The following is a 27303-nucleotide window of genomic DNA, read 5'->3' on the forward strand; positions in this document are numbered from 1 at the left end:
CTGGGAGGCTGGGATGGAGTGTGGTTGAAGGGAAATGGGGAGTGACCGCCAGTGGGTGCAGGATTTCTTTTTAGGAGGATGAAAATGATCTAAAATTGATTGTGGTGATATTTACACAACTCTGTGAATATACTACAGTCCATTGAATTGTACATTTTTGTGTTTTATGTTATATGAATTATAGCTCAAAGCTGTTAGTTTTAAAAAACTGAAAAAAAGAGAGTATATTCTCTACCCGACCAGATTGTCAGTTCAGTACAAACACAAAATAGGCATTTTTAGATAAGGGACTTTATTAGGAAGCTGCCAACAGTAGCTTCCAGTAGCAGCCTGAATGCTGAACGCTTCAACGTACCTGATTATAAGGATGAGGTGAGGAAATGCTTAAAATGCAGATGCCCAGGCCTTCTTCAGAAATGCTCCTTTTAGGGGCGCCTGGGTGGCTCAGTCATTTAAGCGTCTGAGTTCAGTTCAGGTCATGATCTTACAGCTTGTGAGTTTGAGCTGACAGCTCAGAGCCTGGAGCCTGCTTCATATTCTCTCTCTCTCTCTCTCTCTCTCTCTCTCTCTCTCTCTCTGCCCCTCCCCCACTGTGGTTTGTCTCTCTCTCTCTCAAAAATAAACAAACATAAAAAAAAAAAAGAAAGAAATGCCTCTTAAGCAGTCTGGGGTATACCCAGGGATCTGCATTTCTAACAAGTGCCCATAGTATCTCCCAACAAGTTACTGTAGCAGGCGTAGTTCCCGAGAGCTTTACAAATGCCAGCCCTTACTTTTCATGACCCTAAATATTATGCTTATAATGTTCTGTATTGGAAACATTCTTAAGCATTTGAAGCACCTTTACCAGAGTGTTAGGGTTCGTTTTCTCTGACTCATAAAAGAGCATGAATGATTTTTTTTTCTTAATGTTTTTCTAGATTGTCCAAGTTTTCTACCATAATTATGCTGCTCATCTAATTAAAAACAAAGTTCTCGGGGTACCGGGGTGGCTCAGTCGGGTGAGTGTCTGACTCTTGATTTCAGCTCAGGTCATGATCCCAGGGTCATGGGATCAAGCCCCACGTCAGGCTCCACACTGAGCCTGCTTGAGCTTCTCTCTCCCTCTGCCCCTCTCCCCTGTTCATGCTCTCTGTCCTCTTGCACTTTCTCTAAGATAGATAGATAGATAGATAGATAGATAGATAGATAGATAGATAGATAGATACAAACAAAGTTATCAAACTTGTATAGATAGTTGGAATGCACATGCTGAATGTGACAAATGACTACCCTGAGAAACCCTGATTAAATAATTGGGACTCACTGCGAGTCTGAGTCCCAGCAGAGAGAAGCCAGGCCAGTATGTCATCAGGACAGTGTTGAATCCAAAGACCCAGCTGTCTGAGATGCTGTATGAGCCATCGTTCCCTTTCCGGTTGGTGGCTCTGTTGGCTTCTGGAAGCAGAGCTGAGGCTTGTCTGAACTTCCAAATGCTGGCTAGAGAATGAAGCGCAGGGGAAGTGTGCTTTCTCACCTGGGGCTAGTGTCTGCGTGCTGGGGGACAGTGCCTCAGTCAAGTATCACACTGCCCTTCACCTTGAGAATTGGGTAATTCCGACCATCTTGGTGAGTCCCTCCTCAGCCCTTGACTAGCTTCTTGTTGACAGTCCCTACTGAGACTGTGTGAGCCACGGGAGATAGAATTTGGTTGTCTCTAGTTGCCTCTGGAAGGTAATGTGCAGGTGAACCATTTGTCTGAGTGTGAAAAACTGCTGACTTGTTTTAGAAATTCATTAGCTGCCAAGGGGAATTTTATTTTTAAGGAGGTTGTCTTACTTTGATTTTTTGATTGCCTGAAGGTTTTGGTTTTTCACTCTGGGAGTGAAGTTTGAATTGGAGACTCCCAGGCAAAATTGCCAAAATGATCCCATTGCATTTTTCTTAGTTATGAAATAGCAGAGTTGGCGCATGAGGTGTTTTTGAAGGGCATCTGGAGGGTTCCATTCTGAACTACTAAATTGTATATACAGTGCCGAAGCCTCTCCTAGCCCTTAATGTAGGTAGAAATTGCATTTTTTATATGGCAGGTCGAAAAGATTGAAGTGTGGAATGTATTGAAACTGCCTGGGCAATCTTCAGCAATATGACAAATCGGCCTCCTTCTCCATGAAGATTCTTTTCTATTATGGTAATAGGTGAACCTTTAGTCAATGAATATTGGAACCCATGAATACATACAGGTATTTCTGTGCTGTAAGGGTATGAGATTCTTGCCATCGAGAAAGCGACACTTAATTGGTGCTTTCAAAGGATCAACAAAAGTGACAAACCCTTAGCTAGGCTAAGAAAAAAAGAGAAAAGACTCAAAGAAAACAATCAGAAATGAAAGAGGAGACATTAACACTGAAGTCACAAAAATGAAAAGCATCCAAGAGACTACCAGGACAATGATACGTCTATACGTTCCAGGATAATCTAGAAAGGGATGTATTTCGAGAAGCATGCAGCCTTCCACGACTGGATCATGAAGATTCTAAAAATCCAGACAGACCTATGATTAGCAAGATTAAATCAATGATCAAAAACCTCCCAAGAAAGATAAAGCCCAGGGCCAAATGGCTTAGCTGGAGAATTCTACCTCACATTCGAAGAGGAATTACTCCAATCCCCCGGCAGCCCCTGGCAATTATGGAAGGGAGGGCTACGTCTGTCCTTAACTGTCCGCCCACTCGAAGTAGGGCTCTGGTAGGTTGTGCATCTCCCATAGGAAGCAGACTGGCTTGCCTGGGGGAGAGGCTCTATGAAAATGTGGAGGTCAGACTCCCTCTGAGCCACAACTTGACATTCCTAAACTTGTTTCTAGGGGCCAGATGGTTACCTTTCTCCGTATCTGCTGCTTGACTTAACTGCCCATGGCCATTGGACCCCACTGGGCCTCGTGCATCTGCTGCTATTGGGGCGAAGGCTAACTGGGTAGCAACGGTGTGTTGACGAACACCCGATTCCAGTGTTTCCTGGACAGACCATCATGCTTTAGGGTCTCCTAAATTGTCTTCTGTTTGAAACAAAAAGGCCTGATAATCCGGACACCACAGAATTAAGAAGAGTGGACACAACAAAGGAGTATAGATTCCAAAGAGGCAAGCGTGTCTGCTAGGGCCCCTTCGGCTCCGTGGAAGCAGGGAGGCCTGCAGTCCAGGAGACCAGAACTCTCACTCGAAGGTGAAGCATCTTCTGTCCTGCCCTCAGAGCTGGTTAAATATCCGGGGGTGAGTAGACCCCAGAGAAGAGCAGCCCAGACAGACAGCTAGAGAGCCTCCTGCCCAGAGTACAGTGGTCCTCCACATGAGGGCTCAGCTCTTCACACCCTGCATCTTTGGTGGAGGGAAGCATTTCAGAGCCCTCCCTGTTTGATTTTTATTTCAGTTCTTTTGAGATCGACATTAAAGAGTGGCCGTGTGACTTCTGGTATTATACTGTTTACCACTGCGTCAGAACCTTTTGGTCTGATCTCCTCCTTCCCTGGTGCCTAAAGGTAGGACAGAGGTGGAGATGTCCCAGGGAGAAACAGGTTCACCCTGTGAGCCGTCCCCGCAGGGCTCCTGTGATGAAGTGCGGTCAACACAAATCAAGGCTTGCACGCGTAAGATTTCTCCTTGACCGCCAGCCGAGCCGTGGACCTGTGGGCAGTGCTGGGAGGTTCTGTAGCAGAAAGCAGTCCTCGGACCTGGCTTTGAGCCATGGCTCTACCAGCTTTGTAGAATGTGGTTTTGGACATGGCCGTTCACTGCTCTGAGCCCAGAGCCTGGACGGGGATTATGATTATCTACGTCGTGTGGCTGTTGTGTGGCTTGAGTGGGAGGAGAGTGTGTAACTGGTAATACTTTAGGTCAGTGTGGTGCTCAGAGGCAAGACGTTAGTGTTGTTATAAGATCGAGTGTCTCCCACGGACAAGTGGCAGACGCTGTTTTACAGCATCCCATCCCCTCCCATCCTGTTGCTTCTTTCCTGTCAACCTTTCATCTCTTCTGTTCCTTAAGAGATATCCTTTGGCCTCTGCCTCCTTACCTTTTATACCCCCACACGTCACTAAAACAGAAGGGATCCAGCCTTCGCACAAATTTGCTGAAAGAAACAAGTTGGGCCGGGAGCCATGTTGGCATCTGACGGCAAAGGGTTCCATCCATCCAGGCCACAGGGAAGGAGAGGCCTTGAATTATTGCCACTTCCTCATCCCTCTGCTCCTGGGTGCCATCACCACACAGCTTGCTCTGGTTCCTTGAGCTATTTGGGTAGGTCTGGCTGCTGCATTGCTTATTGGTGACCCAGGACCACCGACCAAATGCTTTTCACTGACTCACGAGAATCCTGAGGTTCCGGGTGTTCTTTATAGACCCGAAGATTGTTGATCGGGTCAGTGCCATCCGAGAGTCCTCTTGGGTCCCTGGGGCACGGGGCTTCAGGTGGAAGGGAGGGATGGAAGGTGAGGCTTCTCAAACATGAGCGCCAGGGGGACTTGTGAAAACCCGTTGCTGGGCCCCTTCCCCACGAAGGCTGATTCAGCAGAGCGGGGTGGGCCTGAGTGTTGGCGTTTCTGGCAAGCTCCTGGGGATGCTGATCCTGCTGCTCTGGGACCACACACTTGGTGAAGAAGCAAGGCTGGAGGGCAGAGGTTGGCAAATGATAGCCTGGCAGCCAAATCCAGCCTGCTGCCTGTTTTATAAACACAGTTTTCGTGGTATGCAGTTACTCCCATCCATTTGCATAATGTCTGTGGCCACTTTCATGCTACAGTGGCAGAATTGAGTAGTTGTGACAGAGACCATATGGCCCGAAAAGCCAAAAGTGTTTGCTATGTGGTCCTTTACAGAAAAAGCCTACCAACTCCTGCTCCAGTCGTTCCTCTGCACCCTGATCCTGTTCTAATTATGGGCACAGACCCCTACCCCCCACCTTCTTTCACTAGCTAGGTGTGCTAGGACCCTTACTGTCAAATTGCCAGCTATGCTGAGCATTAGGTCATGTTTCCTGGGAGAAAAAACATGAGACCAGTAGTCACTGCTGTTCGCCTAGATCTTTGCAGATCACAAAACACCTTGAAACCCTGAGCAGCCTAGCTAGTGCTGTACCCATCTTATGGGGTTACAAACCGAGCCCGGAGGTGAAATGGCCTACCTCTCCTCTCACAGCAAGTTCGTGACAAACTTAGGTCTTCTGTCCATTCTACCTACTACACTGCCTCTTGTGTATGAGCCCAAATTGGCCGAAACTTGGCGTATTAGTCATCTATTACCATGTAGCAAATCACCCCCAAACTTAGCTTCAAAGAACAGTAAACATTTATTATCGCTCACAGTTTCTGTAAGTCAGGAGTCCGAGATCACCTTGGCCAGGTGGTTGTGGCTCAGGTGTTTTCCTGAGGCTCAGTCAGATGTCATCTGGGGCTGCGGTCATTGAAGGCTTGACTGAGCCTGGAGAATCCACTTCCAAGATGGCTCACTCACCTGGCTGGCAAGGAGCTGCTGGCTGCTGATGGGTGGCCTCTGTTCCTCTCCATGTAGACCTCTCTGTAAGACTGCCTAAATGTCCTCACAACGTGACTGCTAACCAGCTGACTTCCCCGGAGCACGATATTGAGACAGCAGCAGGTAGGCTTTATGACTTAGCCTCCCAAGTCACATAGCATCATGTCGGCCATACTTTGTTCACCAGAAACCATTCACTACGTTCAAGAGGATCCTACATTTGAGAGGCGTGTCAAGGAATCTGTGGACATATTTTAAAGCCAGCCCTGTATGCAAATTTGCATTCTATTTCCTCCTTGGGAATATTGGGGTCCCGAGGTATTGTCTCAGGGCAGATCTAGTTGATCATAGACTGAAGTCCTAAGCAAAAGCAAGGTTAAGTCACAAATTCTTAGCAACACCTAGGCCTGAAGCTTCGTTTTGCTCTGGAGCACCCAGGGGTTTCCTACAATCGTATTTGAGGAGGGGTCAAGGAGGGCCAGAGAGAGACACCCACTCTCATGGCATATATGGAAAGTAGGACAAAAACCACATGGGTGAAACCCCAGTGATTTGATATGCTCCTCCCATGTGCTGGCCTCCCCACGCCCACTGGAGAACTGGTTTTCTTTTTTTTTTTTTTTTTTTTTTTTTTAATTTTTTTTTAACGTTTATTTATTTTTTTGAGACAGAGAGAGACACAGCATGAATGGGGGAGGGGCAGAGAGAGAGGGAGACACAGAATTGGAAGCAGGCTCCAGGCTCTGAGCCATCAGCCCAGAGCCTGACGCGGGGCTCGAACTCACAGACCGCGAGATCGTGACCTGGCTGAAATCGGACACTTAACTGACTGAGCCACCCAGGCGCCCCGGAGAACTGGTTTTCTTATCCCATTCTTCCCGTTTCCACATTGGGAAAGAAGAGGCCCAAAGAGGCCAAGCTTCTTATTGGGGAGTCAGCAGCGTCTGAGGCCCCTTGGTTTCGCTGGTCGATACTCCCCACAGTCCCTCCTATAGAATATTAAATACACTGCAGTAAAAATCTCATAGGGGTACACAAAGAAGGCCATGAACTTGTGGGATTAAATTTGTCCTTCCAAGTCTTTCTCTTAATTAATCCTTATCTCATTTGGCTGGCTACATTTCTTGTCAGATCTGTTTCTAGGCAATGTCTGGTTCAAGGGAGTGAATACCAGACCAAGTTTATTCTTCCACATCCCGCCACCTCTGTGGAATGCGCTTTAAGTGTAGGAACTCATCCAGACAGATGGTAAACTCTGCTGTCTCTCCATGGAACAGGTATCAGAGGGCCTTAATCTTTCATAAGCAGTGTTTGGCCACCCTCTAGTGGATAAATGGAGAAGGTCACACGCTTACTGAACAGAAGAGCTACATTATAATCCTGAAGGGGTGTGGAGATGACTGACGTAAAGATCCCCCCCTTTTTTTTTTAATGTCTTTATTTATTTTTGAGACAGAGAGAGACAGAGCATGAGCAGGGGAGGGGCAGAGAGAGAGGGAGACACAGAATCCGAAGCAGGCTCCAGGCTCCGAGCTGTCAGCCCAGAGCCTGACGCGGGGCTCAAACTCACAGACTGTGAGATCATGACCTGAGCTGAAGTCGGACGCTTAACCGACTGAGCCACCCAGGCACCCTGTAAAGATCCCTTTGACTGTATAAAGAAAATACTCGGCAGGTGCAGGCAGCAATCAGCCTGAGGATGATGCAATTCTTTGAGGTGCAGGGAAAGGGTACATGCTTTTATCCTATCACCTCCTCTGGCTCAATGGATTAATAACCTGGTTTGTTTGAATCAATGCAGGAACCGAAAATATTAAGTACATGTATATAGGTGCATGTGTGCATGTTTCCTGGGCAGACAGTATGTGTGCTGGTCAACAGGAGTGGCTAAATTTTTTCTGTAAAAGGCCAGATAGTGAAGACTTTAGGTTTTGCAGCCGAAGGCCACATATAGTACTCTGCCACTGTAGCATGAAAACAACCATAGATAATATGTAGATTAATGAGCATGGCTGTGTTCAAGGGCTTTATATATAGGCAGGGGCTGCATGTGGCCATAGGCCATAGTCGAAACACCCTGGTGAAGGAGAGTTGAACTGAATTGTGTTTGTCTCACACTGGACAGTACGTTCCTTGGGACAACAACAGCATGCCTTGCCCACCTTTGGACGCTGAGCACCCGGCACTGTGCCTGACCCAAGATGGCTCTCATGTCAACCTCTGTAATGTATCAACTTTCTTCCTGGATTTCTTGGAATTCATTGAGTGAAAAGCATACTCTCTGCATTGGGTGTTTACACCATCAGAGAAAATAGGATTAGCTGCTATCCCTATTTTCTTTCTACTTGTCCCTGTTTTTTTTTTTTTTTTTTTTTTTAAGGCTTTTTAAATTTATTTTTGAGAGAGAGCACACAACGGGGGAGAGGCAGAGAGAGAAGGGGACAGAGGATCCAAAGCAGGCTCCACCCTGACAGCAGGGAGCCCAATGCTCAACTGACTGGGCCACCCAGGTGCCCCTCTGCTTCTCCCTATTTAAAATGAACCAATGTGTCATCTGAGAGACTAATAGATAAAAAGTTTCCATGCCACCCTCAAGATGGCACCCCCTAGTGGCCCAGCCTTAGTGGGCAGCTGCTGGGAATCTTGTTTGCAGAACCAGGGATGGGTTTGTATCAAGGCATCTGCTCACTTTACCAGAACCTATTTCTGCCCAGAAACTTGGACCTTGGACCTTGGAGTCGGAGGGGGGGGGGGGAGTGGAGCTGGCTGGTGACATTCTAGGTAATGCTGCATCCCTAACACAGAAAGAGCACAGCCTAAGAGCCAGCTTCTCTGTCTCCAACACCAGCCTTTTTAGCCCTGCATGTGGCTGTTCCTCCTGGGTAGGTTTGTGGTTGGCCAAACCACTCTGTTTCTGTTGTTATCACTCATGGTAGTAGTTGTCCTTTATAGAGTATATTGTCTCATCATGTAAAATACGTGTTATCCCTATACTGCAGATGAAGAAACTGAGACACAGATAAGTTCAGTGATTTGGGCATGATACCGTTATTGGTTAGCAAAATATTTAAAAGTTTGGACTGTTAACACACTGTGCCTCAATTTCCCCATAAAATGATAAAATGGTTGTGAGAAGCTATTTTAGTTATCATGTGGGTTAAATGAGGGAAGGCACGAGAAGCACTTCCTTACTCCATAATAGATACTACGCTATTGCTGTTACCTGGAGCTTGGGCATATAGTAGGTGCTCAATAAATCCTGGGTAACTAAATTAATTTGTCCCGTCACACAGCTGGCAAGACTTCAAAGCCTGACTCTTTCTGCCAAATCATATGGCCATGGCATCGTATCATTTAACCAAACAGGAGCAGAGGACACGATAATGGTGACATTGAAGGTGTCCACACTGGGCAGAGAGGACAGAGGTGGAGGGTCAAACACCCCCAGTCCACCCAGCCTGCCATCGTGTTGGTATTATTGCTTACAGGAGAGCCCTCAAGCTCAAGCTTGAGGGAGCTGGAAATAGGTACGACTCCTTGGCTCCCTGCAAGCGTAAAGATTTTGAACTACAGAGAAAGGCTGCTCTTTACCTAAGAAAGGAAGAGGGGAGGTACTCCTGAGTCTTTGTAAACCTGCCAATAATACTGGCATAATAGTAATAACAGACACGGCACCTAGCATTGTTGTGCGTGTGTTACTTAACTGTGTGGTCTTCCTACACCCTGCAAGGAGAGTCTCTATATCCTTGTGTCGATTTTACAGATAAGGAAACTGAGGCTCTGGTCAGTAATTTGCCCAGCAGCAGGGAGTGGAAGGCAGGCAGGCTGACTCCAGAGTGTGTGATTTCCTCACCAGGCATACTCTGCCTCTCAGTCTGAATTTCCATGAGTGGTAGCGTCACTCCAGACAGTGAGTGGGGAAGAAGGAAGAAATCAAGACCTTACAGTACAAAGTAAAGCATCACCAGACTGGAAGTCACAGCTGCGTGCTGATTCTGCTTTGACCACTAACTAGCCTCGTGATTCTAAGCTTGTTGCTTCTGAGCATCTCCGGAACTTCTCGTCCAGCACTAACATTCTTTGACCCTCAGACCACCTCAGAGTGAGCGTTGACTTTGAGAGAGGATGCTGTCTGGAGACTGATATCCATCCAGTGCTGGGCCATGAATCAGCTTCTTCTCGAACTGGACTTGCTGTTGATCTTCCTGTGTTAGGACAGAACCTCGGGAGATTCACAGCGCCAGGTGGGGTGTCGTCACAGTGTCAACATTCCCGCTACCGTGCAGATTTGGCCTGGTCGACTCCCATGCACTGATTAAATCTCAGACTTCCTCGGACCATCCATGCTTGGGTCCTTATGCCTTACATTTTCACATCAGCCTCATTCCTTTCATAGGACTCACACAGTTTATAGTTAAATACCCATCCGTGTACCTACTCTGAGGACAGCAAGGACATCTCCAGTAGCTGATATCCAGTGCCCCTTCATTGCAAGGAATAAGTATGTAAATGATTTAAAGCCCAGTGAGGTACATTAGAGGTGTGCTGAGCTCACGCCGGGAGCAGTGCCGTTCCCCTGGGCAAAGCCAGCTGGGAACAGCTGGTACCTTGCTCCTAGAGTAGCCTAGTGGATCGTCACAAGTCACCTGTCTGTCTTCCAGGCTGATGTACAGATGCAGTAAGCGATGCTCTTGCCAGTCAATGCTAAAAGCAGAAATAAGTCCGCCGACCTGTTTGCCATAGCAATGTAGCATTTCCTGCCCCACCAACAGTGCCAGAGAAACTCCTGGCGCATAATAGATGCTCTGCGGATGTTCGACTAAATGAGACCCTTTAGCACCGCCGTCAGGTAATTCTTCTGTAGCTGTCACAAAGTTCACAGGCTTCATAGACTTGACTTCACAGGAGAGGCCTCACAAGCAAACTTATTTTGTCTTTCAGTGTGATTTTTAGAAGTCTAAGGCATCCGATTTCTTTGTGTGGGGGCCACGTACATACAGGAGACAGAGAAACGCTGTTGCAGTCAGCTCATTGAGAGCCTCAACAGGTGACCATTGACAATTTCAATTAAAAAAAAAAGTTCTTCAGGGGCGCCTGGGTGGCTCAGTCGGTTAAGTGTCTGACTTCAGCTCAGGTCATGATCTCGCTGTTCGTGAGTTCAAGCCCAGCATCAGGCTCTGTGCTGACAGCTCAGAGCCTGGAGCCTGCTTCGGATTCTGTGTCTCCCTCTGACTCTCTGCCCCTCCCCCACTCACACTCTGTTTCTGTCTCTGTTTCTCTCTCTCAAAAATAAGTAAACATTAAAAAAAAATCTTCATAGAAAAGCACATGTATCTGGTACCATTAAGAGTAGAGGCACACAGCCTCCTGCCAAAGCACAAGGCAGTAATTGAAACGTTCAATGTTCATAATGACCCTGGGTCATCAAAAGGTTCAGCTATATTAGGAATACTGTACTTCATTTTAAAAGGGAGATACAAAACATTCATTCAACTGAGCTCATTACCCTGTTGTTCATGAGGGAGGTTGGAGAAGAAACCTTAGTTCCCTAAAAAATAAAAGTCTTTAGCTTGATAAAGGGCACCCATCAACTGTCAACAACAGACCTCATACAAATGTAAACATGAAAATAAATAAAGTAGAATAGAATAAGGATGGTCACTGTCATGTGGTGGATGGTTCTGGAGATTCTAGTTAATGTGTCATAAGAAACACTAACAAGTCATATAAATATTGGAAAGCATCAAAACTGTTATTGTGGGTATCGTAGCCAGAAAATTCTAGGGAATCAGCTGAAATCAGTAGGATGGTCAAATACCTGGAGAACTGAAAGGCTGATGACAAAAGGCGGTTCTCAGCCCAATGCCTCCTTGCTCCGGGGTCTCCCTCCCAAGAGACAGAGGTCTCTACTTGGGACACCTCTGACTTTGCTCACATCCACAGCTACAAATAATATGAGCGGTGCCACAATCTTATGTGTTAACTAGTAACCTTCTGTTACCATCTGCCTTAGCTTGGGCTGCCATAACAATATACCATAAGCTGGGTAGCTTAAACTCATACTTTTGGATGCCTACTGGAAGTCCAAGGTCAAGGTGCCAGCAGAGTTGGTGCTTGGTGGGACTTTTCTCCTTGAGTTGGAGACAGCTGCCTTCTTTTTCCTTTTCTTTTCTTTTTTCTTTTCTTTCTTTCTTTCTTTCTTTCTTTCTTTCTTTCTTTCTTTCTTTCTTTCTTTCTTTCTTTTTACCACCAAATAGCTTGGTTTTTTTTTTTTATAATAATTTCAGGAATAGAATTTAGTGATTCACCACTTACATGTAACTCCCAATGCTCATCCCAATAAGTGTCCTCCTTAATGCCCCTCATCCATTTAGCCCATCCCTCACCCAACACCTTGCCAGCACCCCTCAGTTTGTTCTCTGTATTTAAGAGTCCCTTATGGTTTGTCTCTCTCTCTGTTTTTATCTTATTTTTGCTTCCCTTCCCTTATGCTCATCTGTTTTGTATCTTAAGCTCCACATATGGGTGAAATCGTATGATATTTGTCTTTCTCTGATTTATTTCGCTTAGCATAATACACTCTAGTTCCATCCACATTGTTGCAAACGGCAAGATTTCATTCTTTTTTATCACTGAATAGTATTCCATTATATATATATGTGTGTGTGTATATATATATATATATATATATATATATATATATATGCCATATCTTCTTTATCCATTCATCCATCAATGGACATTTGGGCTCTTTCCATACTTGGCTGTTGCCTGTAGTGTTGCTGTAAACATTGGGGTTCATGTGCCCCTTCGAATCAGCATACCTGTATCCTTTAGGTAAATACCTAGTAGTGCAATTGCTGGGTCGTAGGGTAGTTCTATTTTTAACTTTTTGAGGAACCTCCATACTGTTTTCCAGAGTGGAAAACAGAGTGGCCGCACCAGCTTGCATTGCCACCAACAGTGCAAAAGAGATCCTCTTTCTCCGCATCCTCGCCAACATCTGTTGTTGCCTGAGTTGTTCATGTTAGCCATTCTGACGGGTGTGAGGTGGTATCTCACTGTGGTTTTGATTTGTATTTCCCTGATGATGAGTGATGTTGAGCATCTTTTCATGTATCTGTTAGCCATCTGGATGTCTTCTTTGGAAAAGTGTCTATTCATGTCTTTTGCCCATTTCTTCACTGGATTGTTTTTGGGGTGTTGAGTCTGTTCTTATAGATTTTGGATACTCACCCTTTGATATGTCATTTGCCAATATCTTCTCCCATTCCCTCGGTTGCCTTTTAGTTTTGCCAGATAGCTGCCTTCTTGACACGTCTTCACATGACTTCTCTTTGGTGCCTGTGCAGGGGTGGGGTGGGATGTGCTTTCTGGTATCTTGTAAGAGCACTAATCCCATCATGAGGGACCTGCCCTCATGACCTCACCTAAACCTAAGTACCTCCTAAGGGCCCCATCTCCAAATACCATCCCGTAGGGGGTTAGGGCTTCAACATATAAATTGGCAGGTGGTGGGGGGCTTGGACACAATTCAGTCCATAGCACCATCCCTGTTGCTTCTGTCCTCCATGTTATAATGCATTTAGGTTGATATTTAGTGTTCATTGTTACCTCTGTGCAAATATTATTTAGGGTGGAGGGTTGTAGTGAACACCTAACTTCAGACAACTGTTGCAGTTTCTTTTTTTGGTTTTTACTTAAGTTATTAACATAGTACAACTATTTTTATTTGCTTAGGTTTTTTTTTTTGTAGCTAATTTGTCTCACATTTTTCCTGTATTAGCCTCTTAGTAAAGTTGCCCACAAGGGCTGTCACATCACATAGTCACAGGGTCATCTTCATCTTAGATGACAAAAATCATCGCGGAGACCTCCCTTCACTTTGGAATTCCCTTTACCTTTGTATTGGGCTGAATTTCTTGGATCCCTTATCTTCCTGTTTCTTGGTTTCCTCCCTCACTTTGGTAGAGCAAGTTTCCTAATAGCCTCACCAGGTTGAAAAGAAAGTAAAGTGACACAAAGCAGGTGGTGATAGCCTTTGTCATGCCTGTCTTCTGAGTCACTGTCCCAGTCTGGTATGGAGCACCTGTCCTGCCTGATTTCCCCTCATCCTGGGGATTGCTCTCACCTCTCTCCTGTATAGCTTTCCTCTTAGTCTAGTCCATGTTTCCTTTTTAAGAGTTTCTACCCTCATTTTGGTGAATCACATCCAACATTACATGTTTGGGGGGAGTGGAGGGAGGAATGTGTTCTTCTCATGCTCTTCATTGATAATTTTCCTGGGTAATTTTGGGGCTAGAAATCATTTTCCCAGGGTGCCTGGGTGGCTCAGTCGGTTAAGTGTTCGACTCTTGGTTTCAGCTCAGGTCATGATCTCATGGTTCATGAGTTTGAGCCCCAAGCCAGACTCTGTCCTGACAGTGCAGAGCTTGCTTGGGATTCTTTCTCCCTCCCTCTCTCGCTGCCCCTCCACCCCCCCAAAATAAATAAACTTAAAAAAAAGAAATCATTTTCTGACTTGAAGGCATTTGCCTGTGTCTTCTAACATCCTATTTCTTTTAGAAAAGCTTAAAAGCTATTCTTGTTTCTGATCTTGGGTAGGTGACCTATTTGTTCTTTGGTCCTTTAAAAAAATCTTCTCGGGACGCCTGGGTGGCTCAGTCGGTTAAGCGTCTGACTTCGGCTCAGGTCACGATCTCGTGGTCCGTGAGTTCGAGCCCCGCGTCGGGCTCTGTGCTGACCGCTCAGAGCCTGGAGCCTGTTTCAGATTCTGTGTCTCCCTCTCTCTCTGCCCCTCCCCCGTTCATGTTCTGTCTCGCTCTGACTCAAAAATAAATAAACGTTAAAAAAAATTTTTTTTAATAAAAAAAAATTAAAAAATCTTCTCTTTGTACCTGATGTGCTGAAATTTCATGATTTACCTTCTTCATTGGTATCTGTTTTCATCCATTGTGCTGGGTTCTCAGGGGAGCCCTTTTATGTGGAAATCCATGTCCTTAAATTCTGAGATTTCTTCAGTGATTCTCTGGTTGATATCTTTCCCTCCATTTTCTCTAGTTTGTATTCCTAAAACATATCATTCAGGTGGTTGACCTCCTGAACCTGTCCTCTAATTGCCCTCTATCCTGGTTTCTTTTTTTTTTTTTCATCTTTTTGTTTCTTCACTATCTTTTCTAGAAGGTTTCTTCAATTTTATCATGTAACACTTTCACTGCATTTTTAAATTTCTGCTATCCTATTTGTAATTTCAAAGCTAATTTTGTTTCTGAAGGACTATTTATGTCCTTTCTGTAACATGTTTTTGGTTCACTACTATAATATCTTTTCTCCCTGAGAATACTGATTCTTTTTCTCCCTCTTCAAAGTTCCTTTCTTCCAGTTTGTTTTTTGGTCTCAGCTCTCTGCCCCGTTATACAAGCTTTTTTTTTTTCTTCCCCCATCACAGATCTGGTAACCTTGGTTGTCTGCCTATGTTTTAAGAGTACAAAGCTGTTGGGATGCTCGAAGCACGTAGGTGGGGCTTATCAACTTGGAACGTCATTGTGGGTTGACCTGGCCAAGCTGTGTGTTGGTGAATCCCCAAGGCCTTTTCTCTTGTGGGAGTGAAGGCTCGGCTGCCAGTACCCCCAAGAACCCATGGAAGGGAAAGGTTAGGGACTGGGAGGGTAGGGAAGTCTTCACATAGAAGAGTCATAGAAGTCTCTTGTTTGCAGGTTGTTACTCAAACCTTCAACTGTGCCCTTCAGTCCAGAGACCTCCGCGCCCCCCCCCCCTTTTTTTAAACCTTCTTTAGAGTGGTTTTCAAACAAGGTGATTTTGCCTTCCAGGAACCAGTTGGCAATTTCTGGACATGTTTTCGATTGTCAGTAAGAGGAAGAGGGAAAGCTTGGTGCTGGCATCTAGTAGATAGAGGCCAGGGATGCTGCTAAATATCCTGCTCAGGACAGCCCTCTGCAACAATGAATTGTTGGCCTCCTGTGTCAGTAGGACTGAGGTTGAGAATCCCTACCTAGAATAAACTTGCAGACCAATGACAAAGGTGGGGCATTCACCCAGTAGCTTAAAGTAGGACAGAAGGTTAGGACACAGCTACTTTCTTTCTCCCCCCACCGCTCCCCCTCTTTTGTTACACAGTCTGTGCCCAGTGTGGGGCTCGAACTCATGACCACAGTATCAACAGTCACATGCTCTATTGAGTGAACCAGCCAGGCACCTCCACCCCCCACTTTTTTAAAGTCATCTAGGACACAGCTACTTTCAAACAACTTTCCACAAATCCTCCTTACTTTAGCAAACCCCCCCCTTCTCTCCCAGTCCCCCTCCCAGAGGTGCCTGAGTCTTTTCAGACCTTGCAGTGAGCCTCATTGGTTCTTTACGTTCCCTGTCAACCAGCTTAGCATTCAGCTTTCTCATAGTGGCCAAGTCCATTATCCTTTATCCGTTCCAAGCTTCTAAAAATGTGTCGCTTTTGTCTCCTTTCCTATTCATCCCATTCTCGTGATAATTTTAGAATGGTTTTGGGAAGGAGCAAAATTAGATTCATGTGTTCGACTTGACATCTTTATCCAGAAGCCTAAAGTATGTGCTGAAGCTATGGTAGCTGGCACTCGAACGGCAGTCACAGAGATGGGTGGACTAAAATAAAGATTCCAGAAACTCACCCAGTATGTGAAAAATCACCAATAAGTGATTACAGATCAATTGACTATGTGTTAGAAAAAAATTAAAATTAGCCTTTACTCACCCCATATATGGAACTTAATTCTAGTTGGATTAAAGATCTGAACCTATATACAAACCGTAAAAAAATATATGAGGGTTTTTTAATTTTAGAGAGAGAGCGTGTACATGTGCATGAGCAGGGGAGGGAGGGAGGGAGAGAGAGAGAGAGAGAGAGATAGAGAGAGAGAGAGAGAGAGAAAGAGAATATCTCAGTCAGGCTCCACATTCACCACAGAGCCAGAGGAGGGCCTTGATCCCACAACCCTGGGATCATGATGTGGGCTGAAATCAGGAGAGGACACTCAACTGACAGAGCTATTCAGGCGCCCCTATAGGACAATATTTTTATAATCTTGTGTTGAAGACCTTCCTAAGCAGGTAAGAATAGAGGAAGGCTTAAATGGGGACCAATTAACTACGTAAAAGTTTGGGGTACCTGGATGTCTCAGTCAGTTAAGCGACCAACTCTTGATTTTGGCTCACATCATGATTGGGCCTGCTTTGGATTCTCTCTCCCTTTCTGTCTGCCCCTCCATGGCTTGTGCGTGTGCTCACTCTCTCTCTCAAAAATAAAAAGCATTGGGGTGCCTGGGTGGCTCAGTCGGTTTAACGTCCAACTTCAGCTCAGGTCATGATCTCACGGTACATGGGTTCAAGCCCCACATTGGGCTCTGTGCTGACAGCTTAGAGCCTGGAGCCTGCTTCGGATTCTGTGTCTCCTTCTCTCTCTGTTCCTCCCCTTCTCATGCTCTGTCTCTCTCTCTCACCTTCAAAAATAAATAAAAACATGAAAAAAATTTTTAATTAAAATAAATTAAAAAATAAAAATAAAAAGCATTAAAAAATTAACTATGTAAAAGTTTAAAACTTCCATACGACAAAAGACTCTGTTAAAAAAGATAGTTAAAAAGCAAACCTGGATGGGGAAAATATTGCCACAGATATGATTGGTTACCATCCCTCTTATGTAGAGAACTTTACAAATCAGGAAGGAAGTGATGTTTTAAAAAACGTAGCAATAAATAAGGAAGAACTCAAAGTGGCTAACAAGCGTTTGAAAAGGTGTTGTGCCATCCTCACCACTGGTCAGGAAAATGCAAACTACAACAGACAAGGGGAATACTCTACATCAGTGGTTCTGAGCGTGTGGTCCCTGGACCCACCGCATCAGCACCACCTGGAACTTTGTAGAAATGCACATCTTCAGATCCCATTCTAGATCTACAGAAACAAACTCTGAGGGTGGGGTCCGTCCATCTGTGGTTTAACACGCCGGGCAGGTGATTCTGATGCTCACGGCCCAACTGTCAAAATTGGCCTAGAGTGGTATGTTTGAGAACCACAGCCGTGTAGCCAGGAGAATGAAGAAATGGCATCCGGTGTCGTGTTTGAATCACACCATGCTGCGTGAAAGAAACCAGATGCAAGAGTGCATACTGTGGGATTCCATGCATGTGGAGTCCAAAAACAAGCAATACTAATCCAGAGTAATAGGAATCAGGAAGACGGTCAGTTACCCTCAGAGAAGGGAAGGAGTAAGCAGAAGTGAGGTTACAGCATCCGGGACACTGGTCACATTCTGTTTCTTGGTGCAGGTGCTGATTACACAGGTTTGTTCCCGTTCGTGCAAATTCATCGTTCACTTCGGATTTGTACACTTTTCTCTATGCTGCATTTCAGTAAAGCAGGGAAAGGCAAAATGTGAGATCTCTTTCTTTTTTAATCGGGCTTGAAATATTTAAAACGAGGGGCGCCTGGGTGGCTCAGTCGGTTAAGCGGCCGACTTCGGCTCGGGTCACGATCTCGCAGTCCGTGAGTTCGAGCCCCGCGTCGGGCTCTGTGCTGACCGCTTAGAGCCTGGAGCCTGTTTCCGATTCTGTGTCTCCCTCTCTCTGACCCTCCCCTGTTCATGCTCTGTCTCTCACTGTCTCAAAAATAAATAAAACGTTAGAAAATTTAAAAAAATGAAATATTTAAAACGAGGGAACTTGGGGTTGAAGGGAAGACCATGCTTTAGTAGAGTCAGTCCAAGGCTTGGATGAGTAATTTGGCAGTATCTCTCACACTTCGTATAGCCTAGAATTTTCACTCCTCGGAATCCATCCTGGAAGTCAGGTATAAATTAAAAGAATATTCCCTGGGCATTTTTATACAAGCATGAAGGAGAAAACTTAAATTTCTCTCAGTCGGGAACTGGTTACATGAATTATAGAAAACCGTGCAACTGTCAAAATTGGCCTAGATCGGTACGTAGTAACGTTAAAGGAGGTCCCGCATCATATTTATACTCAGAGAAGCAAGTTATAAGCACCGTGCACAGCGTGATTCATATTTTCAAGGGAGAAAGAAAGGGATATACTGGTGGTAGTTACAGATGCAAAGGAAAGAAGAAGGGTAGATTTAAAATTTTTATATTGGTTTCTCTTGAGAATTTACAGTTGGTGGATGGGGGTTGTTGCTTCTTTGTATATTTTATATATGCTCTCTTTGTGTTTCTGTGTTTATTTTTACCTGCATTTATCACTCCCGAATTTTAAGTCTTAGCTTTACCATTCAAAAAAAGTCTTAGCCTAAAAAAATGCTCATCAGTGACAAAAACAAACACTGTTTTTGTAGTCTAAGCAAATAAAGAGCTAGAGTTTGTTTTGAACGCACACATACACCCACACAGCAGGGGATGAATAACATTTTTGTGGAGTGATTTTCATCAGTATCAGTTATAGTAAGAGACAAAAGGCTTGCTTTTTATTTCTGTTACCTAGGAAATTCACTTGGGTAGAATTCTTTTCTTGACAGGGGCATTCTTTTAACTGTGTTTGCTGGTGAGGTCATGGGTCAGGTACTCCTGCTCTTTGAGAGATGGTTCAGTTAACGATATTGTCCCTGTGTGTAAAAGATGACCACTGCTAGCACATTAGACAAAGCGTCTCTAGGCAGTGGACTCTGCTTTAATAATGAAAAACGTTTCACATTCAGAGCCAAGAGCTGTTAGCTGAGCCTGGTGAACTGGACACGGGCTTCTACTGGAGACTCTTAAACCCTTGCACTCCCCTGGAAAGACACCCTAACCCTGTTCGCCATGCTTCTTTCATACACTGTAATGTTTCCTGGGTGCATCATCAACAAAGGGCTGTTCTGACCCTTTCAGTTAGAATCAAGAACGCCGTGATGTTATTTCAGGCACCACCACGCAGGATTACATCTACTACCTGTCTCACTGATCCAATGAGTGTCACATATATGTGTGGAGATTACCTGTCGGTTATGCTGAATTCAGGCCCGAAATCCCATTAGCGTGAGGCTTAGCACTTTCTGGAATTCTGTCCCATTTTGTACATCACTTTCGATAAATTCTGCTGCCACAAATGTAAGCATAAAAACACATCTCCATTAAGCATTGCTTTGGAATTCGTGTACAATATCACCTAGATCAAAAGAACAGCGACTTTCAACTCTAAAGAAGGGAAACAGCAACATTTAGAGTCTGTCTAGTGCTCTCCAGCGCAGCATCCAAACTGTACCAGAGAGGTGGGCTTCTCTCCATGAGCAGTGTAAAATGTCCCTTGGAAACCTGTCTGAGGGCTTCAGTGTCTTTTTTTTTTTTTTTATGTTTCTTTTTGAGAGAGAGAGCTCTAGCAGGGGAGGGTAGAGAGAGAGGATCTGAAACGGGCTTCTTGCTGGCAGCAGGGAGCCAGATGCAGGGCTTGAACTCATGAACCGTGAGATCATGACCTGAGCCGGAGTCGGATGCATAACTGACTTGGCCACCCAGGTGGCCCATATGTGTCTTCCTTCTCAAAAAGGGGCCTGCACTCTTGTCCCTGCAGCGTCCCCTTCTAATCGCTATCTGGAGTCCCTGACCACCTCAGATTGCATGGGTTGAACAACTGAGGAACTGTTGTTCAGATCAGCCTGTTAACCTGTTCCTGTTTCATTGTTCCAGGTGAGGAAACGACACCCTAATGCACATCGTGTATCTTTCCAGAGACTCTGCATGTCTTTCCACTTCATCCTGGTCTAACCTGTGAAGTCTATTAACGTCCTAGCTGCTTCTGAAGTCTGTCTCAAGTTCCCTCACTTGCATATTCGCTGCCACCATCTCGGTCTTGAATATGTCATCTTCTCTCACTGAGACTATTGTGACAGTCTCTGAGCTGTGAACACACACACACACACACACACACACACACACACACCCCTTTCCCCTCCATGTGTCCATTCTCCTCAATCGGCCAGAGTGGTATTACATCCAAACTAACATGAGTTCCCTCCTTGGCGAGGCATAGAAGGAACCACACCTGGTGGAGTTGTGGCACAAAGGAAACTTTATCTGCAACAAATGAGGTCAAGGGGAATAACTTCAAAGCCTTGACTCCCAAGCAAGGTGAAAGGGTTCCTTTTATTTAGGGTTAGGATGAATATTTAGATAGGGGAGCCTTGTCATCGTATGTAGAGGCGGGCATAAGGCCACGCGTGCGCCTTAAGGAAACATGCCTGTACATAAATGAGGTGAGGCTTGCCCTCTGACTTGGAGACTGGGTGGAGGTTTAGTATTACAGTGAGGTAAAGGTAACTGTCGGTCATTCCCTGGGTCACTCCATGGTCTATCTGCACAGGCGTGAGTGGGGGTTAAGTGCAAACCGGTCTGTGAGTGGTCCGGCCACTTCCTGTTGCTTGAGGAGTAGTTTCAATTTCTGTCATGGGATGTTGTGCCCGTCCGGTCTTTTGCCTGAGTTAGAAGATAAGCTAGAAAGAAGAGCTTAAGGAAACATGAGGGACAGAGGTCGATAAGTACAAGCAGGTGAGGCAGTAAAGGTCAGGTTCTGGGTCTAGCTGGCGACAGTATAAAGAACTTACGCCTGGGCCCATATAATCTGACCCTTCCCAACCTAACATTTTGCACCAGTGTCCTAACTTTCTATACTTTCTTTACAGGTTCTAGAAGGCAGCAAAGCCCTTCCCCGCTCCGGACGAAAGTTCTGTGCCTAGAACTCTGTCTTCCCATCTGTCTCTCTCGCTAGCTCTTACTGGGTCTGGAGGGTATTCTTCAGCATGGCCTTCCCTGACACTTCCCATGCCTGCAACAAGGTCATATGTGTTACACACCCTTACCACAGCCTTTGTTTTCCTTCACAGCATTTGTCACAATTAGAATTATGCAGATATTTCCCCCCACGAGGCTTTAAGTTATGTACAGCAGGGTGTGTTCAGTAATGTGTGCCTGACCCCGTCCTGGGGGCCTGACAGCAGGAGGCCTGGCAGAGTTTAGGTGCTCTCAAGGGTTAAACAAGTGAGTGAAAACCATGTTCCCAGCTTTGTGATTAAAGTCTCTTTAGTATTTTGTTCCCTACACCTTGAACACAGCTAAAGCAGAAATGAAATAATTTGTCCTGAGTCACACAGCAATCCAGAACTTGCAGCCAGAGCCTGCCCCGGGCTCCTGATGCTGTCTCCTGGGGATATGGTTTGGATCGAACTTCTTCATGGCTTAGGAATAAAGTCCTGGTCCCTGGAAGGTACTGGAATGCGAGATGCATACTTTCTCGCGGCTTCCCTTTGTTCAGGGCTAAAGACGCCTGCAGTTTGGATCGGTTTCTTTTCCCTTGATGAAACCTGCCTCTAGTCCATGGGTGACATTCATTTGGCTTTGGCTTTGGTCTTGTTCGTCAGCAGTGGTGAAGATTTGGATGGCTGTTACCGGAATAAATGCACAACTTACGTTGAAACGCTGAATGCCGGCATCTGCCCTGGGCCCTTGCTTGTTCTCCTTTTCAGAAGCTCTCTCAGGCCACGTGTTACTTGCCCTCTGCAAGGAAGAGGGGGAGGGGCGTGAGGGAAAGCCGGGGGTGGGTGGGGGGCAGACAGTAGTGGCCGTGGGGTATCCTCAGAGATTCATCCCTTGAGAGCGGATCAGTCCCAGTAGACCTCAAGTACACCTGCAGTCTTGTTTTCTTGACAAGTATCAGCCTGTGAGCAAATTCCAGCCACAGATGTGTGTGGTTTGTCCCCTCATGGCGTTTTAAAAATCATCATTAGTGCTAACATTTAAAAATCATGATTATCGGGGTACTTGGGTGGCTCAGTTGGTTGAGTGTCCGACTTTGTCTCGGGGCACGATCTCTCAGTTTGTGAGTTCGAGCCCCACGTCGGGCTTGCTGCTGTCAACCTGTCAGCACAGAGCCCGCTTTGGATCCTCTGTCCCCCTCTCTCTGCCCCTCCCCTGCTAGCACTCTCCCAGGAATAAATAAATATTTAAAAATCAAGATCGTCATGTACAAACTTGAGTTGCTGTATTTTCTTGGAGGAAAAAAGAAAGATCTAAGAAAACTGGTGCACCACAGGGGGACCTGGCTGGCCCAATCAGTGGAGCGTGTGACTCTTGATCTTGGGGTCATGAGTTCAAGCCCCACATTGGGGGGGGGGTAGAGTTTACTTTTTAAAAAATTGGCCCTCGGGGCGCCTGGGTGGCACAGTCGGTTAAGCGTCCGACTTCAGCCAGGTCACGATCTCACGGTCCGGGGGTTCGAGCCCCGCGTCGGGCTCTGGGCTGATGGCTCAGAGCCTGGAGCCTGTTTCCGATTCTGTGTCTCCCTCTCTCTCTGCCCCTCCCCCGTTCATGCTCTGTCTCTCTCTGTCCCAAAAATAAATAAAAACGTTGAGAAAAAAAAAAATTTTTAAAAATTGGCCCTCAAACCAATTTGGCAATAAATTGTACCTTCTGGCATTTATGGGCACCCGAGTTTGCAACCCGTTTTATATTTGTTAGTTGTGTGTATGTGGAAATATGAATAAAGGCTGTAATGGACACTGGATATAATTTTTTTCCCTCTGTCTCTGCTTCTTTATTTTCTCCTTGTGTCTCCCTTTTCTTTTCCACCGCCTCTACCGTTTTGCAGGTTCTGGGACTGCTGGTATGGACACTTATCGCCGGAACCGAGTACTTCCGGGTCCCTGCTTTTGGCTGGGTCATGTTTGTAGCCGTGTTTTACTGGGTCCTCACCGTCTTCTTCCTCATCATCTACATAACAATGACCTACACCAGGATCCCGCAGGTGCCCTGGACAACAGTGGTAAGGAGGCCAGGGGTGTTGTTACTGTCCATTGCCCGCTATGCAGGTTGGAACTTAGTCCTTCTTTCCTCAACTCAGTTGTCTCCCTGCGGGCAAAGCAGGGGGCAAAGCCAGGGAGAACCCAGCACAGCAGATAATCTTTATGTTATCCTATTGTCTCTAGGGTGATTATACCTGAGTGTGAAACTGGACATATGGGAAAGTCCAGGAATTTCTTCTTTTTTTTTTTTTTTAATTTTTGTTGTTGCTGTTGTTGTTAATGTTTATTTTTGAGAGAAAGAGAGACAGCGTGAGTGGGGGAGGGGCGGAGAGAGAGGGAGACACAGAATCCGACGCAGGCTCCAGGCTCCGAGCTGTCAGCACAGAGCCCGACGCGGGGCTCGAACCCACGAGCCATGAGATCGTGACCTGAGCGGAAGTCGGACGCTTAATCCACTGAGCCATCCTAGAACCCCCAGGAATTTCTTTTAGGCAAAAGAGTGGACCAGTTCTCAGAAGACTGAATGAAGAGAAGTTCAGTTCTTTGTTAGTTCCCTGGAAAACAGGTACGTCAGGGCCCCAGCCTTGGCAGATCTCACTTTCTTGCACACAGAGCTCTTTGATGTTGGGATGCATAGCGTGTACAGGATTAGAATGAAAAATGAAACTACTGTTAGAATAAATAGATATCCTAACATTTGGAAGCAAGTGTGGTCAAGGGGGATTGGAGGCTTGTCCTGGCTCCGGGCACCATGCTGGGTGCAGGATAATCTAAGGGGAACATACAGTCTGGGGTGAAATAGATAAGAAAATATACCTTAGTGTGCACTGGCATCATAATGCCATAATCAAAAATACTACAGACTGGTAGCTTTAAATGACAGAAATTTATTTCTCACACTTCTAGAGGCTGGAAGTCTAAAACCAGGCATCAGTATAGTTTGATGAGGTTTTGGAGTAGTGGTGGTTCGGAGCTGACAGCCAAGAAAAAATTCTTGAGATGTCTTTTATGCAAAAAAGGGTGATTTTTATTAAAGCACGGGGACAGGACCCATGGGCAGAAAGAGCTGCACTGGGGTTGTGAAGAGTGACCAGTTATATACTATGGAACTGGGGGAGGTAAAGACAAAAGGGAAGCCTCCCAAAGGACTTTCATATGCTAACGAGGACTCCAAAGATATAGGAGGACTGCTATTTTCAAACTAAGGTTGTATTCCCTCTAGTAAGACATTGACATTAGGATGGTTGGGGGCTCCTGGAGAAATGTGACCCACTGGATTTGCCTCAAGTATTTGTCAATGGACTGCAGGTTGCAAAGAAATTTAATTTTATCTGCTATTTCCTTCTTGCCTTTGTTCCCCACAACTATGGAGGGGAGGGGTGGTATTAGGGACTCCAGGAAACCGAGTTTGTAAGGTTTCTGGAGGTTAGACTATGGATAAGATTGCCTTTTTCTTGTAATTTACATCCATCTTGTAAACTGATGGAGACTCAGTCTTGCAAGACTGTGATCTCGATCAGTTAACCATTTGTTTTTCCCTTGTCTTTGTTTTTGGGTAGCCAGGAGTGCCTGAGGATTGTCACACATAGCCTACCTGGAGGGAGGGGGGTGTGCTAGCTTGTGCTTTGCCCTCAGCTTGCCTTATGGTCCCTCATCATAGCTGGTCTCTGGTGAGAGCTTTCTTTCATCTCTTCTTGTAAGGGAGCCGATGCTATTAGGAGGATCCCACCTTCATGACATCATCTAACCCTAATTACCTCTCAAAGGCCTCATCTCCAGATGGCATCACTCTGTCAGTTAGGGCTTCAGCATGTGAATGTTGGGGGACGTAGGCATTCAGGCCATAACATTCTGCCCCTGGCTCCCCCAAATCTTGCCCTTCTAACATGCAAAATACATGCATTCCATCTCAACATCCCTCAAAGTCTTAACTCATTCCAGCATCAACTGAAATCTAAGATCCAGAGTTTCACCTATAAATGTCATCTAAATCAGATATGCTGAGATTGGAGGTAGAATTCACCCTGAGGCAGAATTCCTCTCCAGCTGGGAGCCTGTGAAACCAGACAAGTTATGGGTCCCACTGGTGGGACAGGCACAAGATAGACAGTCCCCTTCCAAAAGGGAGAAACAGGGAAGAAGGAAGGAGTGGCGGGTCCCCAGGCAAGCCCAACACTTACAAGGCAAATTCCATTGGATCTTAAGGCTCCAGAATAAGCCTCTTTGGTTCAGTGCTCTGCCCTCCAGGCCCGCTGGGGTGGCGTTGTCACCCCCATACCTCCACAGGGTGGGCCTGCTCCTGAAGCACCAGGTGGAGATGTCCTGGCTCACACCAGGGAAGCAGCCCAACTCTTTGCAACTGAGGAGCAACCAGCCTGTCCCCTGGGCCTGATGATCACTGAATGGCCTTTGGATGATTCATTCTTTGTTCTTGAAGATAGGCGCATATTCACAGCCAAATAGCTCTATCATTCTATCCTATAGAATCCAAGAAATTCGGCAGAACTCCTTTATTTTGTCCCATCTCCACCCGCTTTCACTCAAACTGGCAGTGTTTCACGGGTATAATCCCTTAGCTGTTCCTGGCTTCTGCCTGTACAAAATTCGATCTGTGGTTTGCACCCGTGATCTCTTTATCAAATGGTTGTTCGGCCAACACCTCTGGTGTTCTCTTAAGAGCAAGCTTTCTTATTTTTTACAATATGGATTAAGCTAAGGGCTTTCCAGACCATCAAGTTCTGCTTCTTTTTTGCTTAACGGTTTCTTTTTTTGTAAGTTTATTTATTTATTTATTTATTTATTTTTTTCAACGTTTATTTATTTTTTGGGGGACAGAGAGAGACAGAGCATGAACGGGGGAGGGGCAGAGAGAGAGGGAGACACAGAATCGGAAACAGGCTCCAGGCTCTGAGCCATCAGCCCAGAGCCCGACGCGGGGCTCGAACTCCCGGACCGCGAGATCGTGACCCGGCTGAAGTCGGACGCTTAACCGACTGCGCCACCCAGGCGCCCCTTTTTTTTTGTAAGTTTATTTATTTTGAGAGAGAGAGAGAGCAGGGGAGGGGCGCAGAGAAAGGGAGAGAGAGAATCCCAAGGAGGCTCTGTGCGGCCAGTGCAGAGCCCGATGTGGAGCTCGATTCCACAAACTGTGAGATCATGTACCTGAGCCTAAATCAAGAGTCGGACACTTAACCAAATGAGCCACCCAGGCACCGCAACAATTTCTTCATTAATTCATCTGTTTCCGTTTGCATTTTACTACAAACAGAAGGAACCAAGCCTTGCCTTTCACACTTTGTTTTAAAAATCTCCTCATTTAAATATCCGGTTAATCCAGTTTTGTTGCTCGTAAGCTCTATCTTCCATGAAACAATAGAACCCAGTTCAGCAAAATCCTTTCCCACTTTATGACAAGGATCACCTTTCCTCCAGTTGCCAAAAACATGTTCCCCACGTGTGCATTGGGATCTCTCCACAGTGGCCTTCAACATGCACACTTTTACTAAGATTCTGTTTGTGATTATTTATGTATTCCCTAAGAAGATGGCACCTTTCTCTCCAGCTCTTCTCTTTTCTTTCTGAGCCCTCACCAGAATCCCCTTCAACATCCGTATTTCTGGTATGCTCCTCAAAACTCCCCAGCCGTTACTCATTATCGAGTTCCAAAGCGACTTTTACATTTTTAGGTATTTGTTATAGCATCAGTTCCACTCCAGGCTGCAAATCTGTCTACCCCACTATCGATGCAAAGTCTGTATTAGAGTGCTCTAGAGAAGCATAGGCAATAGGGTGTGTGTGTGTGTGTGTGTGTGTGTGTGTGTGTGTGCGTGCACACCCACATGAAGAGATTTATTAGAAGGAATTGGTTCACATGATTATGGAAACTGGGAAGTCCCAAGATCTGCTGTCAGCCAGCTGGACCCCTGGCACACTGATGGTGTGGTTCCGGTCCAAGCCCGAAGGCCTGAGGACCAGGGAACCTGATGTTTCTGTTCAAGCCCAAAGGCAGGAAAAAAGACTG

The 27303-nt window shown here is 45.7% G+C and overlaps 1 protein-coding gene across 1 annotated transcript in view; it reads left to right on the plus strand.

Moving 5' to 3' along the window:
- Positions 1-27303, plus strand: part of CMTM8 (CKLF like MARVEL transmembrane domain containing 8) — a 108804-nt gene that overhangs the window by 73508 nt on the left and 7993 nt on the right. Inside the window, exon 2 of the mRNA XM_043595606.1 lies at positions 23129-23302. Coding sequence (XP_043451541.1) covers positions 23129-23302 — 174 coding nt within the window. The remainder of the gene's footprint in view (positions 1-23128; positions 23303-27303) is intronic.

This window comes from Prionailurus bengalensis, chromosome C2 (genome assembly GCF_016509475.1).
Source record: "Prionailurus bengalensis isolate Pbe53 chromosome C2, Fcat_Pben_1.1_paternal_pri, whole genome shotgun sequence".
Lineage (NCBI taxonomy): Eukaryota > Metazoa > Chordata > Mammalia > Carnivora > Felidae > Prionailurus > Prionailurus bengalensis.